Here is a 24,383-nt window from a genome sequence, read left to right as displayed (position 1 = left end):
GGCACTATATATACCGCACTTCGCGGGAGAAAATGAATAACACAACAACAAGAGCTTACAATTTAATCTTGCTTAAAATCTCTCTACACTACAACAAGTGTATATTATTTATTTTTCCCTCTATCTATTAATTAGTTATTCATGATTGTAAAATGACAAAGTTACACATTAAGAAATATAAAATTTCAAAATAGAATAACTAACTTATAATAACCAACTAAAAGAGTACCATTTGAAAGTATTTGTAATGATCATGAAATACTCTATTTGATCGAATTTCCTCAAGGTACTTGATTATCCATACATCCTATTACAAATAATAATGTAAAAAAAATTTATTTAATTGAATGAATAAAGCATACCACTAGTAAATACTAATAGAGAAGGTATTGTGTCAGACGAGTCTGACACAATGCAAGTGGCCGGACCAACCTGACCAACAACCAACTGAAAGAATTAAGGAACGAACTGAAAGAATAAAGGAACCAACTGAAAGAATAAAATAACCAACTGAAAGAATAAAGTAACCAAATGAAAGGATAAACCAACCAACTGAAAGAATAGACCAACGAACTGAAAGAATAATTCGACTAACTGAAAAGAAAAATTCGACACCAATTTTGTTTGGGGTGCTTCTGCTTTTTCGGGTTAACTTAGCATCACTGATTTTTTTTCCTTATGCCAAGAAAAATGAGTCCTCCATCATTCCAACAAGATCAACACTACTACTACCACCACCACCACCACCTGCATCTCGCGGCGGTAAAGCATGAAAGTCCCGCCACAACCACAACCCATACAAGTAACAATACTAACAAATGTAACAATAATGTCAATCCAAAGATGTCGCCTTCATCGTTGAAGATCCACAGGGATTCCCTTATGATTAAGAAATCGTCGTCGATTACAATATGATATGTTTGTTGTTTTGAATTGAAGTTTTTGGCTTGTTGAGTTGCACACTGTAATCAGTGTAATGTTGTATTGTCATGAAAGGGTGAATTTGATATATTTTTGTAGGAGAGAGAGGAGTGGTCGTGAGTTGCTGCCATTAATTTATTTCTCCTAAGCTCTGGTCCGACCAAATGTATTGTGTCAGACGGTCTGACACAATACTTTCACATACTAATATACTATGTAGCTTAATTGATAAAATCTTATATGTATAATTCAGACTAGAAAAACTCACACACATACAAAGAAAAACATGTCTTGTCAAATGGACCGACGACTCTCCTTAGAATTGCCCTTATTTTGCAAGTCTATACTCGAATAGTACTATTTTCATAATTATTTTCATTCCAAAAAAGAAAAACAATTATAAACCGTTTTTCCCTATCCTTGACACCGCTTTACTTGATTCTCTCTCTCCTTCTTTCCTTCGTCTCCATTCTCAATAAGGTCACCCCTTTCCTAATAAAAATATAAAAACACAATGAAATAAGAATAAAACAATACCAATTACCAAGAGAAAAACAAAACAAAACAAAAACCACCATAAAAATTTCTTCAACGGCTCGATTTCTCTTTCTCCTCCTCTCTTTCTGTGTCTATTGTAGACCACCAGGTACGCAACTTTCTTTTTTCGAATTTAGTGTTGTTTTTCTCGTTAATTGTTTGTTATGTGTAATATTTTCTCCAATTTGTTAACATTAATTTCATTGATGTGCATTTAAGTTTAGCTTCTGAAAACTAGGGTTTTGATTTTCCAATAGATAGGGAATTTTTTGTGGGGAAGATTTTTTTTTTAATGTACATTTTGTCGCTTCTGTTTTTTTTTAATAATTTGAGATAAGTAATTTGGAGTTTTTAATATGATGATTGAAGGTTTGTAATTCGTGCATTGTTATGTGTAGGAGAGAAGGGTTGGTGATCAAGTGAAACTTTTTACTGTTTGATGATTTAGATTGAGCTAATGGGGTTAGGAAAAGTATTGGGGATTGTTTAATTTTGTTGGGAATTGTGAAAAAGAGTGATGAGTCCTTGTGAGCAATCTGCTGAACCTGGTTGTACCTCGCCGCGGATGTTTATGGCGGATGGGGTTGAGGAGCTAGGGGATAGTACTCTAGGTGAGGGATTCGTAGAGTGTGCTGTGGAGCCGCTTTCGAGCTTGGATGTTAGTTCGCCGGAAACTGATAGAGGTGTGGATGATTGTAATTTGGAATTTGTTGCCCAGCAGAATTGTTGCTCAGACTTGGGTGGTAGGATAGGTGATACGGGAGTGAAAGTTGGAAGTATGACAAATGATTGTAATGTGTCTTCTCACTGTGTTAGAAACTCTGAAGCTGCTGATGAGAGGGATGATTTAGGATGTGCTGATGGGGCAGAGGAAGTAGTTTGTGATAGTTTATCTGAGAGAGTGCATGAGCTGGTTCTAAAGCCCCTTTCAGGCTTGGACATTAGTTATCAGGCACCTAGTGACGAAAAGGATGCTGTTTTGGTGTCTAGTTATGTGGAAGGTTTCTGCAACTTGGATGAAGGTAGAGATAGAAATGCAAGGGATGTGGCTCCAATTCTTGCTCATACTGATACAGAATTTGAACCCATCATTGAGAGGCATGAAGCAAAGGGTGGGTATTCTGATGATAATTCTGAATTCGGAAATGTGTCTAGTATTAAATGCAGGTTGAACAAAGTAAGTCTTGACGAGGGACAATGTGAGAGAGAGATGAATTTATGTTTTTTTAACCCAACAGATGATGGTCAAGTGCCCTTAAGAAAACAACAAGTTGCTGGTGCTCAAAGTGGTTCTACGGTACTGTATATGTCAGATACTGATGCAGGATGTGACAATCTCATTGGTAGAATTCTTGAGGAGGCTGCCTACACTGGGACTATTAATAATGGGGCTTCAAAGAGCTTTATGATGCCAGATACATCGAGACTGAATGAATGTGTTCCAGCTCCTAGTTCTAGCAATGCAGTTGAAAGTTTTAACCATGCTGGTAATACAGGAATGGACAAATCTGGAACAGATGGCGCCTCATGTGAGTGGAAATGTCTCAATGCTTCCTCCTTGCCTTTGCGTAGGAGTTCCCGGAGTAAAAGCTCTGTCCAGCAAGTTCAAAGAGGGAAAAATGCATCGAAGTGCACAAAGAAGGCCTCTAATGTGTCACTTCACCCAAACGTAGACTTGCTTTCAGAGGCTATAAGAAAGAAACGAAGTAGTTTAAGTAGATCAGTTTGTTCATCTGTTTGGGGAATGCCAGAAAACCTGTCAAAGTACTTTCACTTAAGCAACAAGGTTGCTGTAAATTCAGTAATGGATCAAAGATCAAGGAAAAAGAAGGCAGGCCAAAAGAGCAGGAAGAAAAATATGCCTAAGGGGGTTGCAAGCTCACAGTTCTCGGAGGCAAGACAAGAGGTTCCTTCTCGTCCAATTCGCCTCAAGGTCACATTTGGCAAAAAGGAAGGACTGAGTAAGGTTTCTGATCTGCCTCCGGCAGTGGTTGATTCTTTACCTGGTCTTCATTCTGTTAATGATAATAAGCAACTGAGCTTTTGTTCGTATATGGAGAGCTCTGGAGGGAATATAACAGATGTTTCAGTTCCCACAGAGATGCCTAGTTTGGTACAATGCAGCAATTCTACATCAAATGTCGAGTTTGCAGGAGCAAATCTAGAGAAATGTTCTGCGCCTGGGAAGTATAATCATGAAGATTCTTCTCAACTGGAATATGAAAAGCAGGACAGCTCATGTGCTGATAAGTTCTCAAATCCTGGTACTTCACCTGATTCAGAGGTTATTGACCAGGTACTTGGCTCTACTGTTGGGCCCATGGTTCCAATTCCCCTAACATCCCTGCATGATTTTGTGAACAAGGCTTATTGTGGTAATGTTTGTCCCACGAATCACGCTATTCCAGCTTCTTTAAAAAAGAGCAAGAACAGAAATAAGAAAGACAAACTCTGGCAAGGCAGCAATCTTGTTCAAGATTGTCAACATAGTGCTGATAGAACTAAGCTGTCTAAGAAGGATGGTCAATTGCCGAAGTTAAGTGATAAATTTTGTTCTGTAGATAATATAAATGCTGAAATTGAAAATCCTCCAAGCAACACCTCTGGCAGTGAGCTACTTTCAACGGAGTTGTTGCCAGTTGCTCATGAAGGTTTCAACAGCCCCCCAAGTCTGGACGATGGTGCTGATATCAGTACTTATTCTAGGATGGTAGTTGGGATTGAATCAGTTGAGTCTGGGAATTCATGTCAGGTGCTTCCTCCTACTGAAACTGCGGGAAAGAGAAATTCCAAAGGTTCAAGAAATAAAGGAAAACCCAGGAGTAAGTCTAAGATTACTGATGCAATTACATCCCAGAAAGTTATTTCTAGCATACGTAAAATGAAGTTGGCAAGTAAACACAAAGTGGACAAAACTGGCATTTTGGGCGAGCCATACAAAATAAAGGGCCAACCAAGGACAGGTAATTATATATATTTTTTTTATAATTGTTGTGCTCTCTGTTCTTTCTATTTGTCCTTTTTTTTTTTTTAATAATTTTAAATTTCTTATCGCTTAGATCTTAGCTTTGCTTCCTGAGTTGAAATAAATAGAACATTATTGCAGGGATCTATGATGTGGGGGAAACAGATTCTGGCGATAAAGTGATTCTAGAGCACGCATCTTGCCTCGATACTGATGTTGTAGTTACAGGGGTTGCGGAGCAGACCCTGGCTCCGCGTGTTGCATGGGTTTGTTGCGACGACTGTCTCAAATGGCGATGTATACCAGCTGAGCTTGCAGACATCATTGAAGAAACAAACTGTCGATGGTAATGCCAATTTGATTGCTACTTTCTGTTTACAAACAAACTTTTTCTGGCTGGCCGTGTGTATCTAATTTGTATGCAAACACATTTCGCTAACTAATACCGTGAAATTACCCCAAAAGCGTGCCACTGGCATATAGTAATTCACATTCTTCAAAGACTTAGGTCAAACTGGTTCCCCTTATGTAGTTGGAGAATCTCAGTACAGGCCATCTCTTGCGTTAGTCAAGTTCTATGTGGTAGTTCTCCTTATAATGCTTTTGTTCATACTCATTATGAATATGTAACTCATTCTTTTGTAATGAAAACCATCACCACTAATCCATTACCATTGCAGCTAGTAAGGATCCGTCCAAAGTGGGTTATGTGAATGATGGGATGTAGATCTTTTTAACTTTGTGTGTTTTCAAAACTGTAATAGCCCGTTTGGTAGGCGGTAATATATTGTGGAAATGGTTACGGATTTATATGTAATCTAGTAAAGGAAGTCCCATGTAAATGTCTACATTATCTAAACCTCATCCCCCAACATTTGTTCTTCATAACTCTTGTCAACAATAAATACCACATTTAAAATGGTATAGATGGTAATAGAAGAATGAAAAAAAGGAGGTGTAATGGGATGGACAATCATTCCGATGGATATTGGCACTCGACCATTTGCCATAAAAATTGCCTATAAATTCAACTTTTTTACCATCTATCAAACGAGTCGTAAAGCAAAGAACTACAACAACAATCTCCAAGCTTTAATCCTAAAATATGGGTTGTATGAGTTAAAAGTTATTTTCTATGGTGATCCACATGGACCACTTATTTAGATTTTAGAGATGATTAAAGGATGTGGATCATCTGTCTATGGCCCTGTTTGGCAATTAGCAGATAACTGATAGCTTATTGTGTTAGCTGATTTAACTAGCTGTTTGTTAAGTAGTTAATGGCTGATTGCTACATAATTGTGTATAATGACGAATAAAGACATGTATACAATCCAATGTTGTACTTTTTATTGTTTATTAATGTAATTTTTCAAAAACTATAGGACATAAATGTAATTTGGCCCACTTATTCCTGAACCTTAAGTCAAAAAGCTATTCCCCCAGTTATTTCAAAATGAGCTTTTTAGGCCCAATCAACTAATTGAAAACTCTCTTTACCAAGCACTCAATTTAGAGGATTGACTAGTTAAATCCTCTAATATGAGTTCAAAACTCTATACCCTAAAACTCTCTTTACCAAACAAAGCCTATGTCCAATGTTCGTTCGTTAATATACATGCTTCCCTATATCTGTTTCCCTCTCTCCCTCTCTTCATAAATTATTAGGGGGAGTTTGGTTGGAAGAGAGGAAAAGGAAAGGAATCAAGTAAGGGTTAGCAAAGGAAAGGAACTCCAAACCCCCAATTTACCAAGATGTTTGGTTAGACAAGAGAAAGGTTTACAAAAGTTGAACCATTTTCCTTCCTCCCCCTCCCTCCCATATTTTTTTCTCACTCACACCGGCAGCTCGGCACCAGCCTCGACCACGAGACCGGCATAATTTTCTTTGCCGCGATGACCGACCGAAAATTTGGTGGCTTTTCACCCAAATTTTCTATTTCTCTCTCCTCTCTCTTGTAGATTCGGTGGTTTTGGGTGTGATGTTGGTTGATTCTGGGGCTGGGGATGGTTGTTTCGGAGATGGGGTGGGGTTTCTGTTGGTAAAGGTGTTGGTTTCTGCGGTTGAGATAGGGTTTCAGTGGTAATGGTAGTGGCTTTGAGGGCTTAGATGGGTAAAGGTGGTGCTTGGAGTTTCAAAAAAGGGTTTCGGCGGGTGGAGTTGCGGGAGTTGGAGAAAGTTACGGTGGGTTGACAATGGTTTCGGGTGGAGGGTGGTGCTGGCAGCTCAGGTGGAGTGGTGGCTTGAGTATGGTGTGCGGCAGCCTGGTGTTCAAGGTGGTGGTGGTGGTGGGGTGATGCTGTGGTGGTTAGTTGTGGTTATGGTGTAGCGATTTGGGGGAATTCAAAACCTTGGGGGGGGGGGGTTAGGGAATCAATCTAAGGGGAAGAAGGGTAATTCTAAACTGAAAAATAGGTAAAGGGAATAGAAAAAACCATAAACCAAACATCAAGTAAGGGAAATACAAGTTTGGAAACCCTTTCCCTTTCTTAACACCCCTCAACCAAATGCCGCCTTACTATAACCTTAGACTTGGGAATAGGCGCCGCCTATACCACAAATTCTTAACTTGAAGATATATAGATGCCATTAAAATTGTCGATGTTACCATATGGACAATCACACACCTATACCTTTTTTATGTATGTCAGTTTATAGATGTTGAATAACGTTCTTTTCCCTCTTTTTGGCCATAAATTAAGTGCTCGAAATTCATATGTTTGGATTCTCATGTAGGTGCTTCGGCTAAAATGAAGAGTTGTAGCAGACTAGCATCATAGCTTTTATTATAAAATTTGTCGTCTGGTTTTTCTTTATATGTTGTGAATTGGGTAATGGTGTTGGTGAATATTTTCATTTGAGGCTCTTCATTTTAGTTACTGTTTTGGGGGTGGGTGGGGAAACGTTCTGGGTTCTAGGGATTTTTTCAGTTGAAACGGGTTCTGTGTGAGGTTTGACTTATTTCCAACTATGTCTTTTGTTCGTTATAATGGTTCTTATAGGACTTGTAAGGACAACCAAGATCAAGCTTTTGCTGATTGTTCCATTCCACAAGGAAAGTCCAATGCTGAGATTAATGCTGAGTTGCAAATATCTGATGAAGAAGATGCCCGCGATGGGCACTTAGGTTCCAGGGATAGTGGTCTAAGGCAATTAGTAGGTTTGTTTCATGCCTTTGCTACTGCAATACAAATGATCCAAATTCTTGCAGTTTTAATTTGTAACATTTACATTCCTTTTTTATTTTGTTCCTCAGCTTCGCAGCCATCAACATGGATGCTGATAAAGTCTAACTTGTTTCTGCACCGCAGTCGCAAGGCCCAGACTGTGGACGAGGTATGAAATTTCTGATGATCTTATAAGAACTTGGTAAACTCATAATGTCATACTAGTAATTTATGTGTCTCTTTTCTATGTCAATAATAGTTAGTTGATATATCCAGATGATTCTCGCTTCTCTAAGCATGTAACAGTTTGATTGCTATGTCTGCTGAAACAATTATATTCTGGAACTGGCTCTTGTCCATGCTTTTTCCAGCCGTTTATTTTGTGATACTAAAATTTGGAGTGTATGTCCTGGCATTCTTTAGGTTAATTTTAAACGCACGCGCAGAGACTTGACTTTTTCCAGTGAAGCTGCCACTTTTTGTGCTACTGATATTTGGTTCTGACTTTTGCATTTAATTGTTTTCAATCAGATAATGGTTTGCCACTGCAAGCCTCCTGTAGATGGTAGTGTGGGCTGTGGCAGTCAGTGTCTGAATAGGATGTTGAACATCGAGTGTGTTCAAGGCACCTGCCCATGTGGGGATGTTTGTTCTAATCAACAGGTGATGTGTTTGTTTGCGTGCAGGGCTGCATTTTTTTTTTTTACAGTAATAGCTTGTCTTTTGTGGGCGTATCTTGAAGCTTCCATTTCTTATTGCAGTTTCAAAAGCGCCAATACGTGATGCTGAGCTGGTTCCGTTGTGGGAAAAAAGGTTATGGATTGCAAGTCTTAGAAGATATCTCTGAAGGGCAGTTTCTCATTGAATATGTTGGTGAGGTAATTTATTGCTGCTGTATATGTAAAATAGGAGGATGTGGAGGATTCGTGCTCTTGAGTAAACCTTCTGGGCTCAGCTGAACTCCTTTTTTCAATTTAACGGAGTATCTAGTATTTAGGAACACTCCAGAACAAAAATCTTTGCCAATTCTGTTATAACTGCTCTTTTTTTTCCTGGAAGTGTAAGTAAGAGCACGTGTTGGTTGGTGTATATTGAAACTGTTTTGATCTCGTCCCACTGTGTAGGTACTGGATTTGCCAAGTTATGAGGCACGCCAAAAAGATTATGCTTTGAAGGGCCACAAGCATTTCTACTTCATGACCCTGAACGGAAATGAGGTTTCTATTGCTCTTCTAGTTAATTTCTTTTTGGAATCCATGCTTTCTTTGTGCTTGTTTACATGTGCAACAACAGCTAATTCAGTTGCTTTTAGGTACTTGAGCTGTCTATGTCACTTTTAATTCACATTTGATTTCTTGATCTAAAATTAATACTCCGTTGCTCTCCCATCTGAGATGACAGAAATTGTCATCACTCATTCCAACAACCTCTTTGCAAATTCAATTGGAAGGTTGAGAGTTTGAAGAAGTATCGGGGTAATGTGAAATACCATCCACTCATCCAGCCTCCCAGAAATTCTCTCAACTAGCAGGTCCTAAGAATCACTCCTAGATGGCTAGATGTAGATATTTTAAAACGTAGACTGAAGTGAGGGGCAGATCGTAAACGGCATACCCCAGGAAAACCGATAGCTCACTTGAGATAGTGGGTTCAACATTAGTACCCATGACACTAGCCCTAGACAAAATAATCACCAGTCTCAAAAGTGAATTAAGAATCAATATAATTTGAAAAATAAATTGCAATGTTTGTGACATTATTGAAACTAACAATCTTTATTTCTTGAAATTAGCTCAATATATGCTTTAAAATAAGATTCATATATCATATATATTAATAAAGCCTAGAAAATAAGCAAAACTTTAGAACATTAACGAGCTTTCGTACTTTACATAAATCAGTCCATGCATTAGACGGGGTCGAAAGCTAGAATTAATATATATGAGGGAAAGTTTAAAGAAGTGCTCAAGTATTTCTTTATATTTCTAAATCATTTGACAAGAAAATAATTGTCTTATCAGCAAACTGCAACTAATTTTCTTTTCCTTAAACACATTTTCGCATGTTTCTTGTTGAAGATGGATTGTCATCTCTTTGTACTGCTGTAAGATATCTACCTATTAATATTCTGCTCATGTAGCTGGTGGGGCACTGGGGCTAGGGTCTGGAACAATGAGACTGGAAAACTCCGTGTTTATGTTTTGTCTTGCACTCTTTTAGTTTTTTCTGTGATTGATGTGTTGCAGATTCTTGACTCTGTAATTTCTTGTCACATGTCTGATATGCTTTATATAATATAACCTTGAATTGCAGGTAATAGATGCGAGCACCAAAGGAAACTTAGGTCGCTTTGTGAACCATAGTTGTGATCCTAATTGTTGTACAGAGAAGGTGAATTTACATTTTTAATATCTCCCTTATTCATTTTTTTCCTGCAGAGGTCTTTTTTTCTTTTCCTATATTCAGTTTTACTTTATTAGTGGGTGGAAAGTTAACTTGATGAATCAGAAACTGTGAATCTGGTATCATTATGGCTACTTAATGCATGTTGTGAAATATAAAATATCTTATCAAAATTTTAGTGCCTTCTACTACCAAGTAAAATTGTGATGAAATTATAGTCTAAACTAATTGCTGCTACACTAGTAACATGAGGCTTGGTGAGGAAGAGGGGATGGGGGTTGTTTGACTCTCTCCTTGCAATGTTTACAATATGTCAGTCCCCCACTCCCTGGTGATCTCTATGTTGAGCTTCTCCTTGTTGGTTGCAAAAGAAAGTTTTGTTGTGGATGCTGAATAGGAACCATGTTACATGCATATATTTATATGCTTACATGATTTGTGATTAGTATTTAGTCATGATCATGGATTAAGACTTGTTTTTAGTTCCAAATGCCTTCATTAATGTCATTGGGAAGCAGCTGCTGTATACAAATGCTTTTATGCTTATGTTTGAAAACGTTAGCCTAAAGTATTGCTTGAAGGTTTTTGCTTGTTGAATGTGAACTTAGTAGCTATTTAGGAGATAATATTGAAATATGATATTGTTCAATTAGATTAAATTATATTCCATTATACTTGCACACCCACAAAAACACAAACACAAACAAGGGGAAAAAACGCGGTCACGGTCGCGTTGTTGCGGAAACAGCTTGTAAGGGGAAATAGAACGTTTCGCGGCCGATGCGGTGTGATTTTTTTTTTTATAAAATTCACATTAATTTGTTTTAACCTTATTTGCATTGTTTTAGTTTATTAAGCATTTTTACAACATAATGTAATCAAATCTATCGGAAAATCATGTTTCATCAACTATATAGTATAATCATAATATATTTTTGCCAATGTTTGAAAAAAACGGATGTACAGGGATAAAAGCGTTCTAACGTGGCGAGTTCGCATTGCGGAACGGACAATGCGGCGAGAAGTATGTGATTTTTGTTATGGCGTTCTGTAACGGGATTTCGCGGAACGGCAAATTCAAAATCCCCGTTCTGTAATGGAACGGGAGTGTTTTAATTCCATGACACAAACACACGATGTCTTACGTACCCTTTCTTATTGATAAATGATGCGTCTTCTTGATTCTTTGGTCTTGAAGCTTCTTTTTGGAAGTTTTTGGTGGTATGGTTATAAAAAATCTCAGGTCATAAACTATAAGAATGTCATGACATGCCATGGCATTAACTGCAGACATGAGCAATAATAAAATATGTGAAAGAAGGCAGTGTCTGTTTTAACAATGCGTATTCTCTTTCCCAAAGCTTTCTTCGAATTCTGTAGAGGCTTAAGATGGTATGTACAATCTATATGTAGCTGATACAGAATTTGTTCTGATTGAGAGGCATACTATTTTTGCTTTCTCCATAAGGAAGGAGATGGAAGAAGATAACCACGGTTTTTATTCATACCAAAATAATCAGGAAAGGAGAGGGTCATAGGTTAAGAATTGATCTTTATGTTCAATTTTTTTTTTCTGGGGTTAGATGTGGGGATGAAATTTGAATACAAGGTGTAGTCTCATTCTTCTGCATCAGATAATGTTTTTTCACTAAATAGCTATTTGTAAAAGAAAAACAGTCTTCTTTTAAAATTTAAATAATACATTATTATGAAATATACTTAATGCATTGTTCGTTTGCTTTAGCTGTATTCTGCTTTGTCCTGAATCTTTATCATGGGAAGTGCATATGAAGGTGGCACCTCACCTATGCATGTTTTCTTGATCGTGACCAGTTTAAAATGGTGACTTCTGTATTATGCTGATTGAATTGGGTATTGCTCTTTTGTATAAGTATGTGTTACATTTTGGTTCATGATCTATGCTTTCCATTAAACGGTTGTCAATACAACTATCTGCCAAACTTTTTATTAGGATCTAATCTATTGCCTCGTTATATTATGAGACATTTAATTTATGATAATTTTCTGCTTTAAAACAGTGGGTAGTAAATGGAGAAATCTGTGTTGGCCTCTTTGCATTGAGGAACATCAAGAAGGTATGGATTTGTTTCTCTGCTTTCTTTTATTACATGAAAATAGTTGTTGCTCTACTTATTAGATTGTAATTCTTCTCTAGAACACGGAGATTCCCCAGGAAAATTATGTTTCGGTTTCATAGTTATCCTAAAATGCAACTCGTTTATTTGTTTCTATTTTTTTTATGTTACTCGTATTTTGCACTGGTAATCTGAGTGGTATGAACGGAGCGGTGGTGATTTCTACACTTTGGATAATGAAGTAAGGAGGGAGGGATGAAAATGAAACTTTTCCAGGTCCCTGTTGACCCCAGAAGCATTTTGGGCTTCTGATTATAGAAGTATTAGTTTCCTCCATGTTGCCTCTTCCGTCCCTCCCTCCCGCGTGCTAATGATTTAAGTTCAAAGATAGTGTCAGTTTGTAGTACCAAAGTAATGGAGTAGATTTGGCTTTCTGAAAAGCATTGATAAATGTTTGTCCACAGCTCCAATCTCATCTTCTCAACCCCAAGAACCTGTATCCTAAGAAAGAGATTGGTGGATTCTTCACTAGATAAACGATGACCTGTTGAGAAGCAGTTAGTTAAAGTTTGATAGGTGTGTCACGGTGTCGCGGACCTAACATAAATAAATCCTAACTAACCTCCTTAGTAGTAGATTAAGTCAAGGTCGACCCCACATCAATACCAACATTGAATATTTTTGACTCAAATTAACTAAGCAAGTGACAAACGACGATGAATAAGATGCTAGCTAATGCTAATCTAATGCAATTGATGATTGAATATGGAGGCAAATCAAGTAATTAAGACATCCATGGTTAAGTAACCCAACTAACATGACTAATGCATCAACCATTCCCTTTTCAATTAATTTGAACAAATTTTCATGAGGAGTGATGATGCCCTAAAAATACCATAAATCTCTCGTGAGTATCTATGACTTCCCTAAAGACGCATTCATACATGTTTCGGCTTTTCGATGTATTCATGCAAAAAAGAGACATCAATCGTAGCATCACAAGTTCTAAGCAATTCAATCTGCTTCTTCACATAGAGAAATTTATGCTCTCAATCGAATGAAAAAATCCATCTAGGTTCAATTCTCAATGCAATCAAGATGTACGACATTCGATTGCAACTATCCATAGTATAATATTGATAATAAACGTAATTTAATCAAGCAAGGACATTCAATCAAATTAAATTGAAGATTTTGGAAACTCACTCATTATTAAAATAACAAAGCAAACAAAAAAGCAATAAAATGACATAATTGCAATAAAAAAGAATAAGAAAAATTAGTCTTTTACATCAACGAAAAGGATGAAGTTAGCGATTTCGGGATCAAAAGTATTTCTCTTTACAAACCAAATGTAAGATAATCTAAGTGTTGAATAATAACCGAATGTCTCTAGTTACACGAGCCAAAGACTATATATACTTCTCTAATTAAAATAAGCCACTTAAAAGAGTTGTAAAAGAAGTCACTACCGAACAGCTCAATATGGACGTGTCACAAACGACATAGACGTGTTGACATGTAGCTGCACGGACGTTTCGGTGAAAATAAGGCGACACAAATGTTCTATAGGGACACATCGGCTGGAGATGGAATCGAGTCAAAGCAGGACCTTTTTGTACTGGGGAAAACAAAGAAACACAGATGTGGGGAATCCACGGGCATGTCTATCTGATTTTTTCATTCGAGAAGCTATCGATTCATTGGAAAAAGTAACACGGACGTGCCTAATCACACAACCCATTGCTTCATATTACTTCGCTGATCATCCAGAATCCCTTAAGCCCACAAGCGATCAAGGGTCTGTACGTATTGTGAAAATAATTTATCTAAACAAGAAAAAAACCTATGAAGCAACTTGGAACTAAATAGAACCACATGGACTTAAACACTCCTAAAAGATAGACTAATATGGATTCATCAAAGTTTTTTCAATAACTGCTGTTAAAGCTCATTATTATTCGCTTATTGAACTTTGGGAAATGGGGAAATAATTACAATAACTTGCGAAATGGGGAAGGAAATTATATATGTTTTTATTTATTTATTTTTCGGTTTTTTTCACCGAATACCCCCGACAAATTAAAAAATTCAGTATATACCCTCAATGATTCAAAAATGCACCATATACCCTTGAGTTTTCGAAAACGTGCACCATATGCCCTTTTTCTAACTTCCGTTAACTTTATTTACCATTTTGCCATTATCAACCCCTAACCCTTAAATCCTAATACCCTAATCCTAACCCTAACCTTGACTATAACCCTAATCCTAAATCCTGAACCCTAACCCACCCCTGACCCTAATCCCCTACCAACCAAACCCCCACCCCACCCCTCCCTTCCACCCCAGCCCCGCCACACCCCCAACCCCACCCCCTCCTTTTCGCTCCACCGTCGCAGCCCCTCCCCCTCCACCGCAGCGACCCGTCCCCCCACTCCTTCCCCGATAATGCCTCCCTTCCACCCCAGCCCCGCCCACACCCCCAACCCCACCCCCTCCTTTTCGCTCCACCGTCGCAGCCCCTCCCCCTCCACCGCAGCGACCCGTCCCCCCACTCCTTCCCCGATAATGCCCCCCTCCCCTTCCTCGTTGACACAACAGTGGCACAACAAGGAGGAGAGAGACTCACCGGCACGTTTAGGTTTAGGGGTGGGTTAGGGGGAGGGTTAGGGTTTAGGTTTAGGTTTAGGATTAGAGTTAGAATTAGAGTTAGAGTAAAGTTAGGGTTAGATTAGAATTAAGGTTTAGGGGTTAACAATGGCAAAATAGTAAATAAAGCTAACAGTGAGTTAACGGAAGTTAGAAAAAGGGCATCTGGCGCACGTTTTTGAAAACTCAAGGGTATACGGTGCATTTTTGAAACATTGAGGGTATATGGTGAATTTTTTAATTTGTCGGAGGTATTTTGTGAAAAAACAGTTTATTTTTTTATGTTTTTGATATACTTCCTCCGTAACCAAAAAAAAAACGCAACATTTGCTATATTTGGATGTAACACAAAAAATTGCAACAATTTGAAACTTATTTTAGTAAATTTTTTCAACAAAACTACAAAATGCCATTACTTAAGAAAATAATAATCTGATTATAACACCCTAATTTTCATTACATTGTAAACAACCAAATCATTAAACTTGATAATTCTACACCACATCACCACCCCCACCCATCTTAACCTTCGCCTCTCTCACCACCACCAACCTTCACCTCTCGCTCACTCTGGGTATTTTATGGTTCGAATATTGGGGTTCGAATTTTTTGGTTTTTTGGGGTTCGCATTTCTGGCTCTTTTGGGGTTCGAATTTGTGGGTTATTTGGGGTTCGAATTTCTTCGTTTTTTAGGGTTCGAATTTCTTCGTTTTTTAGGGTTCGAATTTCTGGGTTTTTGAGGTTTGAATTCTGGGTTTTCGGGGTTCGGATTCTGGTTTTTCAGGGTTCAAATTTCTGGGTATTTTAGGGTTCGAATTCTGAGTTTTTTGGTTCGAATTATGGTGTTTTGGTGTTGGGGTTGAATTCCGGGTTCGATTTGCTTGGTTGAATTGTTGGGGTTGAATTCTAGGTTTGAAAGTTTGGGGTGATTGGCGCTGGTGAAGGTGGTCAGTGTGGTGACGAGGTGAAGGTGATTGGTGTGGTTGTCGGTGGTGATTGGTGTGGTTGTCGCCTGTCGGTGGTGGTTGGTTTGGTTGTCGGTGGTGGGTGGTGTGGTGGTTGGTGAGGAAGGTGGTGTTTGATTATATAATCTTCTCTCTCCTTTCCCCTAATACAACCCACTAATTTACAATTATCAAATTCTCTCTAAGAGTCCGTGTCGAGCCAAATGTTGCAATAATTTTGTTATGGAGGAAGTAATAAATGTTCTTAGGAAAATAATTCTAGATATGGTAACTTGCTTATTTTATTTAAGGAGAAAGTAAAACCAAAATATTTTCAAAAATTAGAAAAATGTTAAATTTGCAAAAGTAGTTTAGACCTTAGAGCTAAATCTCCTTTTACCTTAGCCCTTTTGACTAGTCATTTGGATTTGAACTACTGTTTCTTCATCCTTGTCTCCTTCTGTCCAACAAAATAGAAATGCTTCTTTTCTCTTTTTTTCTTGGCGAAGATAGAGAGTGTAGGAATGGTAAATACGATCTTGAAGGGCCTACCAAGTAGAAGATTTTAGCTGCCGAAGCCTGTAAATCTGAAGCTATCAACTTTCTAAAGATCAATCTGTTGTGGCTTTGCTCTCTTTACTCTTTTTTTTTTTTTTTTAATTCAAAACTCATGCCCATGCCATACTCTTAATAGTTTGAACTTTCAACCACCTGAGCTGGATTCAGGATTTAAGGGTGAAGCTACGTATTGTGGCTGAGGGTCTTGACTCTTGAGATGCTTAGAGATGTGTACCTTCACCCTTAACTTGCTGACACTACTGTGGAATATACTTTTGAGTTCCCCCACTCTTGAACCGTGAGGTTTCTTAAACATCAATGAATAAATAAGAATTGGTTAAAGAAAAGAAAAGCTGAGGAAAGAGCAATGCGTTTTTTTGTAAGAGGAGGGTCGCAATGGAAATTGGACAGAAATTGGGCGTGCCACTCAAACACGAGGCTTACATACAAGCCCCGAACATCAAAGAAGCTTCAGGCATAGCGCAGGAGCAATAAGTTGAAGATTAAAACCTATGAACTTTGTTTATGTTGAGTGAGCTAATCATGTTGAGACTGGGGTACATGGATCTTGCTAAGCCTTTTTGCAAATATGAATGTACTGATCTGATTTTCATGTGATTGTAACTCGGCTATGACAGGGTGAAGAGTTGACTTTTGACTACAATTATGTACGGGTATTTGGTGCTGCTGCAAAGAAATGTCATTGTGGCTCTCGTAAGTGTCGGGGCTATATAGGAGGTGATCCACTCAATGCACAAGGAATTGTTCAAGGAGACTCAGATGAAGAATTTCCAGAACCTGTAGTGGTTAATGAAAATGGTGAAATTGACCATAGCCTGGAGGAGAGGATGGCTAAATCCAGTTCTCAGGATGTTGAACGGGGTTTAACTGGAGATAACATAAATGAGGAGAATTCAGATATCATTGTTGAAGCTGGTGATTTAATAAATAAATTAGAGTCTTCAATTGATGACGTTGAGCAATCACTTACTGTGCTAGAAAGAGTCACAATTGATGAAGTTCATGAATCTACAGATAGTTCGACAGGCTTACAGTCTGAAAATTTTAGAAATCAATCTATATCTGCTGTACAAAACCATACACTCAAAACAGAACATTTGATGAGCACACCAACATCTTCCCCGAAATCAGATATACTGCCTGTAGAAAACACAATGCAAAAGTCTCTCACTGGTTCTATCGATTCAAGTGGTAGGGTGACTGAGGTTTATGCTGCGTGTGAACTACCTCATGCAAGACCGCGTCCCCGAACGAAAATTTCTCGCCCACCTAAATCTGTTAAGAACCGGAAATCTAGTGGCAGTTCAGCAACTGTTGGGAAGGCTGTTCTAACTGCCCCGAAATCTAAGATGCCATCCTACAAGCCAAAGAAATTACTGGAGGGTTCTGCTAATGGTCATCGTGAAGCAGGTAGATGTTTTTAGCCTTTTGAGATTAAGCATATGAATAATTTTATTCACCTATGTTACACATGACCTAAATGATGCAGTTGAGGAGAAACTCAATGAATTGCTTGATTCTGATGGTGGTATCTGCAAAAAGAAGGTACGGGATTTCTGAATTTGGTTGAATTCTCCTTGTTTTCTCCTTAACAGGTCTAATAGCTCGAATGACAAATAAAGGGAAAAAAAAATCTGTTTGGGATTAAGAGATGGATGTATCTTTTGCTGCTCGTCTTCATATGCACCCCTTACCTTGAATTATATGAATTTATGTTCTTACCACTTCCTTGCTAGACTGAGTGTCTTGACTCTTGTGTTCATCATCACTTCACTTTTACTTGTGTTGTGACATAAGTTTTTCAGACAAGGATTTTAAGGTTTGACTCTCATACCTTTGATGGCGTTTTTCTCCTTGGAAGTGAGGTAGGAATGAAGTTAGGAGTGTTTCGATTTCGAACATGGGGCTCAACACTTTCAAACAGAACAAAACAGTGATTGTTCAAACTTTCAGATTGCTCGATGAATTAATGACATAATCCTGCAAAGTGTTTGTTTCTTATTAGTTATATCTGGCTATTTTATCTGTTTTTACTTCTAGTCAGCACAGTTGATTTGGTGTTGCTATATGTTGTTATCATTGTTAAATTTTGTTATTCCTGTTGTGATTGTAATTTTTTTTATTCAGTTCTCTCGGACTCCTCAATAAATTATAGGTGACCTGAATAGAACAGGTCACTTGTATAAAACGTTGGTCATGGTTTAAAGATATGTTTGAGGCTAATAGGAGTCCGTTATGTGCTTGAGACACTAAGCCCTATATTAGATCTTGAGGATGTCATGTCATTAAAGTGTGTCATATACTCTTGGATGTCCCATTCACTTCTGCTCCCTTTCTTTTGTTTTTTGATTGAGATATGTAGGAGGTCATTTTTACTCCGTCCTGATCTGTTACCTGCTTAGACCTTTTTTTCCTTCTTTCTTTCTTTTTGCGCAGCACTTAACTTAATCTACCTTTAATGTTGCAGGATGCCTCTAAAGGCTACTTGAAACTTTTGCTTCTAACTGCAGCTTCTGGTGATAGTGGCAATGGCGGAGCAATTCAGAGGTTAGATTTGGTCTAACTGCTACATTCACGTTCTTTAGTTTCTGATCTGAATTGTCTAATCTCTCACCATGATGTGAATTATTATACTCTTCTCATGTCAAGAAATGAGGTTAACCCAGTGAAACAAGGGACGCGGGACGGAGCCACGTTTCCCGATCTGGGTCGTTCGTTCCCGATCGCGGAACAAACGCGACCCAGATCGCCTCCGTTCGCGAATCCGATCGCCTAAGGCGACGTCCCTGATTTCAAGCTTTGGAGTTTGGGAGTTGAAGGTTTGATAATGGAGGTTATGTTGATGAAGGGGAAGAAGAAAGAGGAGAGAGAAAGAGACGTAGAAGAAAGTGGTATAAGTGGCATACCACTGCCTATTTGCATCTGGTGGAGTGTAATTTTAATGATGTAGTTGTATACCACATTACCACTCTTTCTTTTTTTACACGGGGAGTACTTTTTTACTGCCTCTTCTATTTTTTGACTTTTCAACTTCTTTTTACTGCCTCCTTTTATTACTTTTTTGACTTTACTTTTTTTTACCAATGATACAGCTGTACACATTACCAATAATGAGCAATTTTTTTACTTTTCAACTTCCAATATTTTTTTTTCTTTTTCAAATCAAAGACCAAGTAACACATTTAATCATTTATATTATTATTTTTCAATTATATTTTGATAGGATTACTAAGAGTTCTAATATTTTAAATTTATTAAATAAATCAGTAAAAAAATGACCCAACGTTCCCGATTCACTCAAGGTAGCGTTTCCTGTTTCCGTTTCCGTCCCGCGTTTCGTATCGAATTTCGTTCCTTGTATCATTGGGTTGACCTTCCTTATTGAGAGATTGGGTTTGACCTTGGCACTTACGTAGCCTTTCTGCTAAATGTTTTAATTTAAGATAGATTTTTAGGAGAGGGAGACTCACGTTTACTTTGCTTCAAAGCAAAGTTGGCAGACATTGATCTGACCTGTAGCTGATCCCATACTGGCTCACAAAAGGAGGTTTTGAACATAATATTGTAACTCAAGGCCTGGAGTGATTTAAATGGACTATCTTGGGACATTTGGTTGGTTAGTGGGCTGAAATTAACACTTGCTGGAAGTCGATCAGAATATATTGTGTTGGACTTGTTTAAATGACTCGGAAGTCGGAACTGTATTCATTATCAGATTTTCGAAAATTACCTGCCTGGAATTGACTTCTTTGATTGTATTTGAGAATGCTTCTGGACTCAGTTTCTCTCTCTCTCTCTCTCTCTCTCTCTCTCTTTGGGTATCATACCTACTTTCTTTTTCCTCTGCTGCAGCAACAGAGATCTTTCAATGATACTTGATGCAATGCTGAAAACCAAGTCCCGTGGGGTTCTTCTGGATGTAATCAATAAAAATGGTATCTTTTTCTTTTTTGTTTTTAAATGACACCTGCCCTGCATTTACTGCTTGCCTTTTTGTGTGAAATTTTGTTTTCTACCTCAATTTCCAGGTCTGCAGATGCTACATAATATGATGAAGCTTTACAGAAGGGATTTTAAAAAGATTCCCATCTTACGGAAGCTTCTTAAGGTATGTATGAGCCGTTTGGCCTTAGTTATAAGTTGATGGCCATGCTGTTGTCCTTGACAAATCTGAGGTCTAAACAGATATCTGATTGATTTGGCAATTGCATCAAATGGTTGACATTATATCTAATTAGAAAAGCACTGATGGGCTGATGGCAGTTATTTGATGCTTATGTGAACTCATTGAGCCTTGATATCCCGAGAAAGTAAGCTAAAGCCAATTACTTTTGATATAAGAAATCGGCATCATAACCACTAACTTTTATGCTCTACTGCTTAGGCTTCCTAGGATATATATATTTTATCCTACTATCATCTGTGCAGGAAAAATTGTTGTATCTACTTTTTGGCATGACTAAGTTTTTGAGGCCGAATCGAGTGTATCTAAGAATTAACATTTGCACCTGAATTGATTATGTTTTAAGCTTCATTCTGGGAATGAGCTAAGGGTCTTTTGAAGATAGGTTCTTTGCACAGCAGGATTAGAAAGCTATACTTTATTTTAGGTGATTTTTGTAGAGGAGGCAGGAGAATCTCGAATAGGTGCTTAAGCTGTCTTCATAGTTGGAAATAGTATGCAATCAAAAGCATCTTACTTAGCACTAAGACACAGTATACCGGTTTGGTGTTTGTCTATAAGGATTAAGGAGGTTAAATGTGAAGCCCACTGCCTATCAAGATACCCGTCCTTGAAAGCTATCATGTACCCTATGCAAATCTGAACAACATATAAGGCGTTACTGAGAAAGAGTTTTTTCTTTCCTCCTTTTCAACGTAATGCATTCCTGCACGTCACCTATATGCCAGGAAGACAAGAAGTCTTTTTACCATTTTCCGCAATCTCACATTGATGGAGAAGATGATTATGTCATTACAAAGCTCTGTAATCTGTACTTAAGACATATCTTATGCTATAAGCCTTGTCCATGCTTTAAACATGTATACTACATCATTGATTTGGGCCTATTAATAACAATTTTCGGATCATATATTACTCAAACTTGGTAAATCGTGTTAGATATAGTTACGTATTGAAGTGTCAGACTCAACCAGTTAATGAAAAATTTGCATGTTTTAGTCAAAAATGAAGTGTTACATGTCCATACTCTGGTCTGATTTGTTAACTTGAAATAAAAGGCCTCATTGTGAAATTATTGGAGAGAGTGATAAAGTATATTGAGGGCACGTATAAGAACTTCGGAGAAATTATTTGGATCTATGCCAGGACAATATTTCATAGAAGTGGTACATTTTATGAGACAAATTTTGAAATATTATAGGGCGAGAAAGGAAGTTATACACATATGTTTCGTCAATGTAGAATAGGTTTAGGATAAGTTACCAAAAGACATGAATGTCAGAATGGTGTGCCATGTAAATGTATTGACATAGTTAAGAATATGTAGTTATGTACTGATACGTGAAAACAAATGTATCGACATTTAAGTTTTTTCCTCTTTTGCCAGCACTATCAGATGAACTTAATGGCCTAACTGGGATGAGACACCATGTTGTATGTTGTTTGTTGTTTGTGGATGATATTGTCATCACTGACTAATTCGAACAAAACCAAGTACATGGAGTCCAATTTTAGTAATAAGAGGGAGTCAAGTGATGTAGTACCTTGGGTTGATCTTATAGAGGAATAGAGGTATTGACTAAGAGGTGACACATAGAATACATGTAGGGTGCTCAAATGGAGAGGAGCATGTTGTGCGACCGTAGGTACCTCTAAGGTTACAAAAAATTCTGGGACGACTACTAGACGAACATCATTATATGGATCGGAATGTGCATTTAGGAATGATCATATTAGGAAGATGGGATATATCGTAGTAGAGATCGGTATGTTAGAGGGACGGAAAAAAATAGCTAACTTATAATTATAAAATTATGTAGGAATGGAATTGTGAAAAAAAAAAAAAAAGAGATATTTTTTCAGATGAATGTGTAGGAACAATGTAAGAGATAGAATTCGAAAGTATTGGGCATTTAGGAATGATCGATTTGCTAGTGAAGTTGGAAATTTTCTAGGTGAAGGTTATGGTCTCATTCTTGATATTTCAATGTACTGACTGTATCAAATTCGAAGAATCCCGATGTGTCGTTCTATTGGTGTGTTACTGACTGTAGGTTGGCCATTAGGTTAATTGCAGTGGTGTAATGGGAACAGTAGCAACAAAATGTAATGAGTTGCTTTTTGCTAAGATTCTTGATGTTTACCTCATTGCAATGTCTCAACGCTATCTCTTTTTGGTGGCTGAAGCTCACCCTTATGAAGGTATTTTGATCTTTTTCCGTCCCATTTGTATGTCTATTTTTGACTTCTAAGCAAAATGTAGATGTTTTGAGGGGCGCTATGTAAAATATAAGTTGATTTTATAATTACTCATGGCAAGGCTAAGGATCATAGTGGATTGTCACCGCTCACAGGTCAATCCATTTCAACTTAGCAGGCCAAACCTTTTGGGAGTTGGGGGAGGGATTAGGGAATCCCCATCCCTAAAGAACATTCGTGGGGTTTGATTAACATCCCTTGCCCCTAGACTAAGTACTACTTGGTGAAATATCTATTGAATTCTTATTGTAAGCATGAATGTCATCATTTTTGAGTCCAAAATCCGGTTTGGGGCTTGTTTTCTGCATAAAATAGCCTTGTTATGTTTTCGGTTGCAAGATAGATGGCTGTCATGTGATCGTCTCAAGGAACTTGTCTTAATGGCTTTCTCTTGCTATATTGAATATTATTTGAGCTTGGAGTCGTCTACAGGTCAGATAAGAAATTGCAAGGTAGAATCAGCAGCAGGCTTATTACTCTTCGCTAAATTTAGGATCACAGTTAGTGAGACAGCTGATCTATCACTATCCATATAGCCATGCCAAATTTCATGAATGTGCTCTGTTATCTTTTCTCCCTTCGAATCAGCAGTCAGCAGATGCTTGGTTTTTGTGTGCTCTGACCTTATACTACTTTGAAAGACAGGGAACCACTATCCTTGATTTTACTGGCACATTGTAGATTGTGGAACTTTGTTGCCTAGGTAACCCTATAGAAGTATTGTGTGCTTTACCAGTTTTATACTTTCTTATGACATCATTTGCTTTCATTATTCTGGTAATTAGCAAAGTTGGTCTGAATGAAAACAATCTATACATATCAGTGATGATTATGAACCATAGTTCCAGAGACTAGAAGGCATAGAAACAGGCTTTATCATGCATCATAGTGCCAGACAAAACTAGGAAGGATTCTCAGAGAAGAATCACAAACCAAATGAATTATATGTCCTGCCAAATGAACCAAATAGTTATCAAGATACTTTCAGAGAGGCATAAAAACAGGTTTTATTACTCATCTAGTCTTAGCCAGACAAACCTAGGAAGAATTCTCAGAGAACAATCGCAATCATATGGATTATAATACCGGCTAAATGAACAAAATAGTAATCAAAGATACAAGGTTCCCTATTGTGCCATATGGTCGAGTTTCATATCACCCAAATGTCATATTACCTATTTGTATTGAACACACTAATCCCTTAATCAGTCATAGGGTCTGAATTCTGATTTACATTGCTGAAAAATCCCTAAGCTTAACTTCAGTCATATCTATTTCAAGAATGCCGTAAACACGTGCTGCATGCAGCAGAGCATTGACCTGCTGTTGCATTGGTTCACTACAACTCCCCTTTCCCCAATTTTTCTAAACAACTTCCTTATTATTTCATTTTTGTCACTACTCACTACTAGTCGACTACAACATTAAGACAAATCAGTTTGGTTCTAGTAATTCTTTTTTTATATAGTTTCCTGTTGATGATGCATCTCTTGAATTATGTGGAACGTTTACTGGTTGCGTTCATGTATGTATAGATGTTGAGCAGCAAGATCCATTACTTCTGCTATTTATATAGCTTCTATTCATATTGCATGCTTCTTAGTTATGGTTTAGTTTTTGTGGATGGTGCATCTCTTTAACTATGTGGAAAATTTCCTTGCAGGTTTTGGAGTTCT

At 37.7% G+C, this 24,383-nt stretch overlaps 1 protein-coding gene across 2 annotated transcripts in view; it reads left to right on the top strand.

Annotated features, from left to right (window-relative positions):
• Positions 1–1,143: 1,143 nt before the first annotated feature.
• The window catches only part of LOC104894374 (histone-lysine N-methyltransferase ASHH2), a 27,282-nt gene continuing 4,042 nt past the window's right edge, over positions 1,144–24,383 (top strand). The window contains exons 1-17 of one of the 2 annotated variants that reach the window (XR_008968709.1): positions 1,144–1,567; positions 1,857–4,421; positions 4,565–4,769; positions 7,427–7,584; positions 7,681–7,760; positions 8,123–8,254; positions 8,353–8,469; positions 8,716–8,808; positions 9,905–9,982; positions 12,034–12,090; positions 16,883–17,675; positions 17,755–17,810; positions 18,733–18,812; positions 20,118–20,200; positions 20,294–20,373; positions 20,451–20,575; positions 24,371–24,383. The exon at positions 24,371–24,383 is cut by the window's right edge and continues 67 nt beyond it. Coding sequence is in view for 1 of the 2 variants with exons in the window: in XM_010680597.4 (XP_010678899.1) it covers positions 1,976–4,421; positions 4,565–4,769; positions 7,427–7,584; positions 7,681–7,760; positions 8,123–8,254; positions 8,353–8,469; positions 8,716–8,808; positions 9,905–9,982; positions 12,034–12,090; positions 16,883–17,675; positions 17,755–17,810; positions 18,733–18,812; positions 20,118–20,200; positions 20,294–20,373; positions 24,371–24,383 (4,471 nt within the window). In the remaining variant the exon portion in view is untranslated. The remainder of the gene's footprint in view (positions 1,568–1,856; positions 4,422–4,564; positions 4,770–7,426; positions 7,585–7,680; positions 7,761–8,122; positions 8,255–8,352; positions 8,470–8,715; positions 8,809–9,904; positions 9,983–12,033; positions 12,091–16,882; positions 17,676–17,754; positions 17,811–18,732; positions 18,813–20,117; positions 20,201–20,293; positions 20,374–20,450; positions 20,576–24,370) is intronic. The other variant, XM_010680597.4, reaches the window with a different exon arrangement.

The sequence above is a fragment of the Beta vulgaris genome, chromosome 1 (assembly GCF_026745355.1).
Source record: "Beta vulgaris subsp. vulgaris cultivar EL10 chromosome 1, EL10.2, whole genome shotgun sequence".
Taxonomy (NCBI): Eukaryota; Viridiplantae; Streptophyta; class Magnoliopsida; order Caryophyllales; family Amaranthaceae; genus Beta; species Beta vulgaris.
Note: the sequence above shows the minus strand (reverse complement) of the source record. Positions and strands in the feature narration are given on the sequence as shown.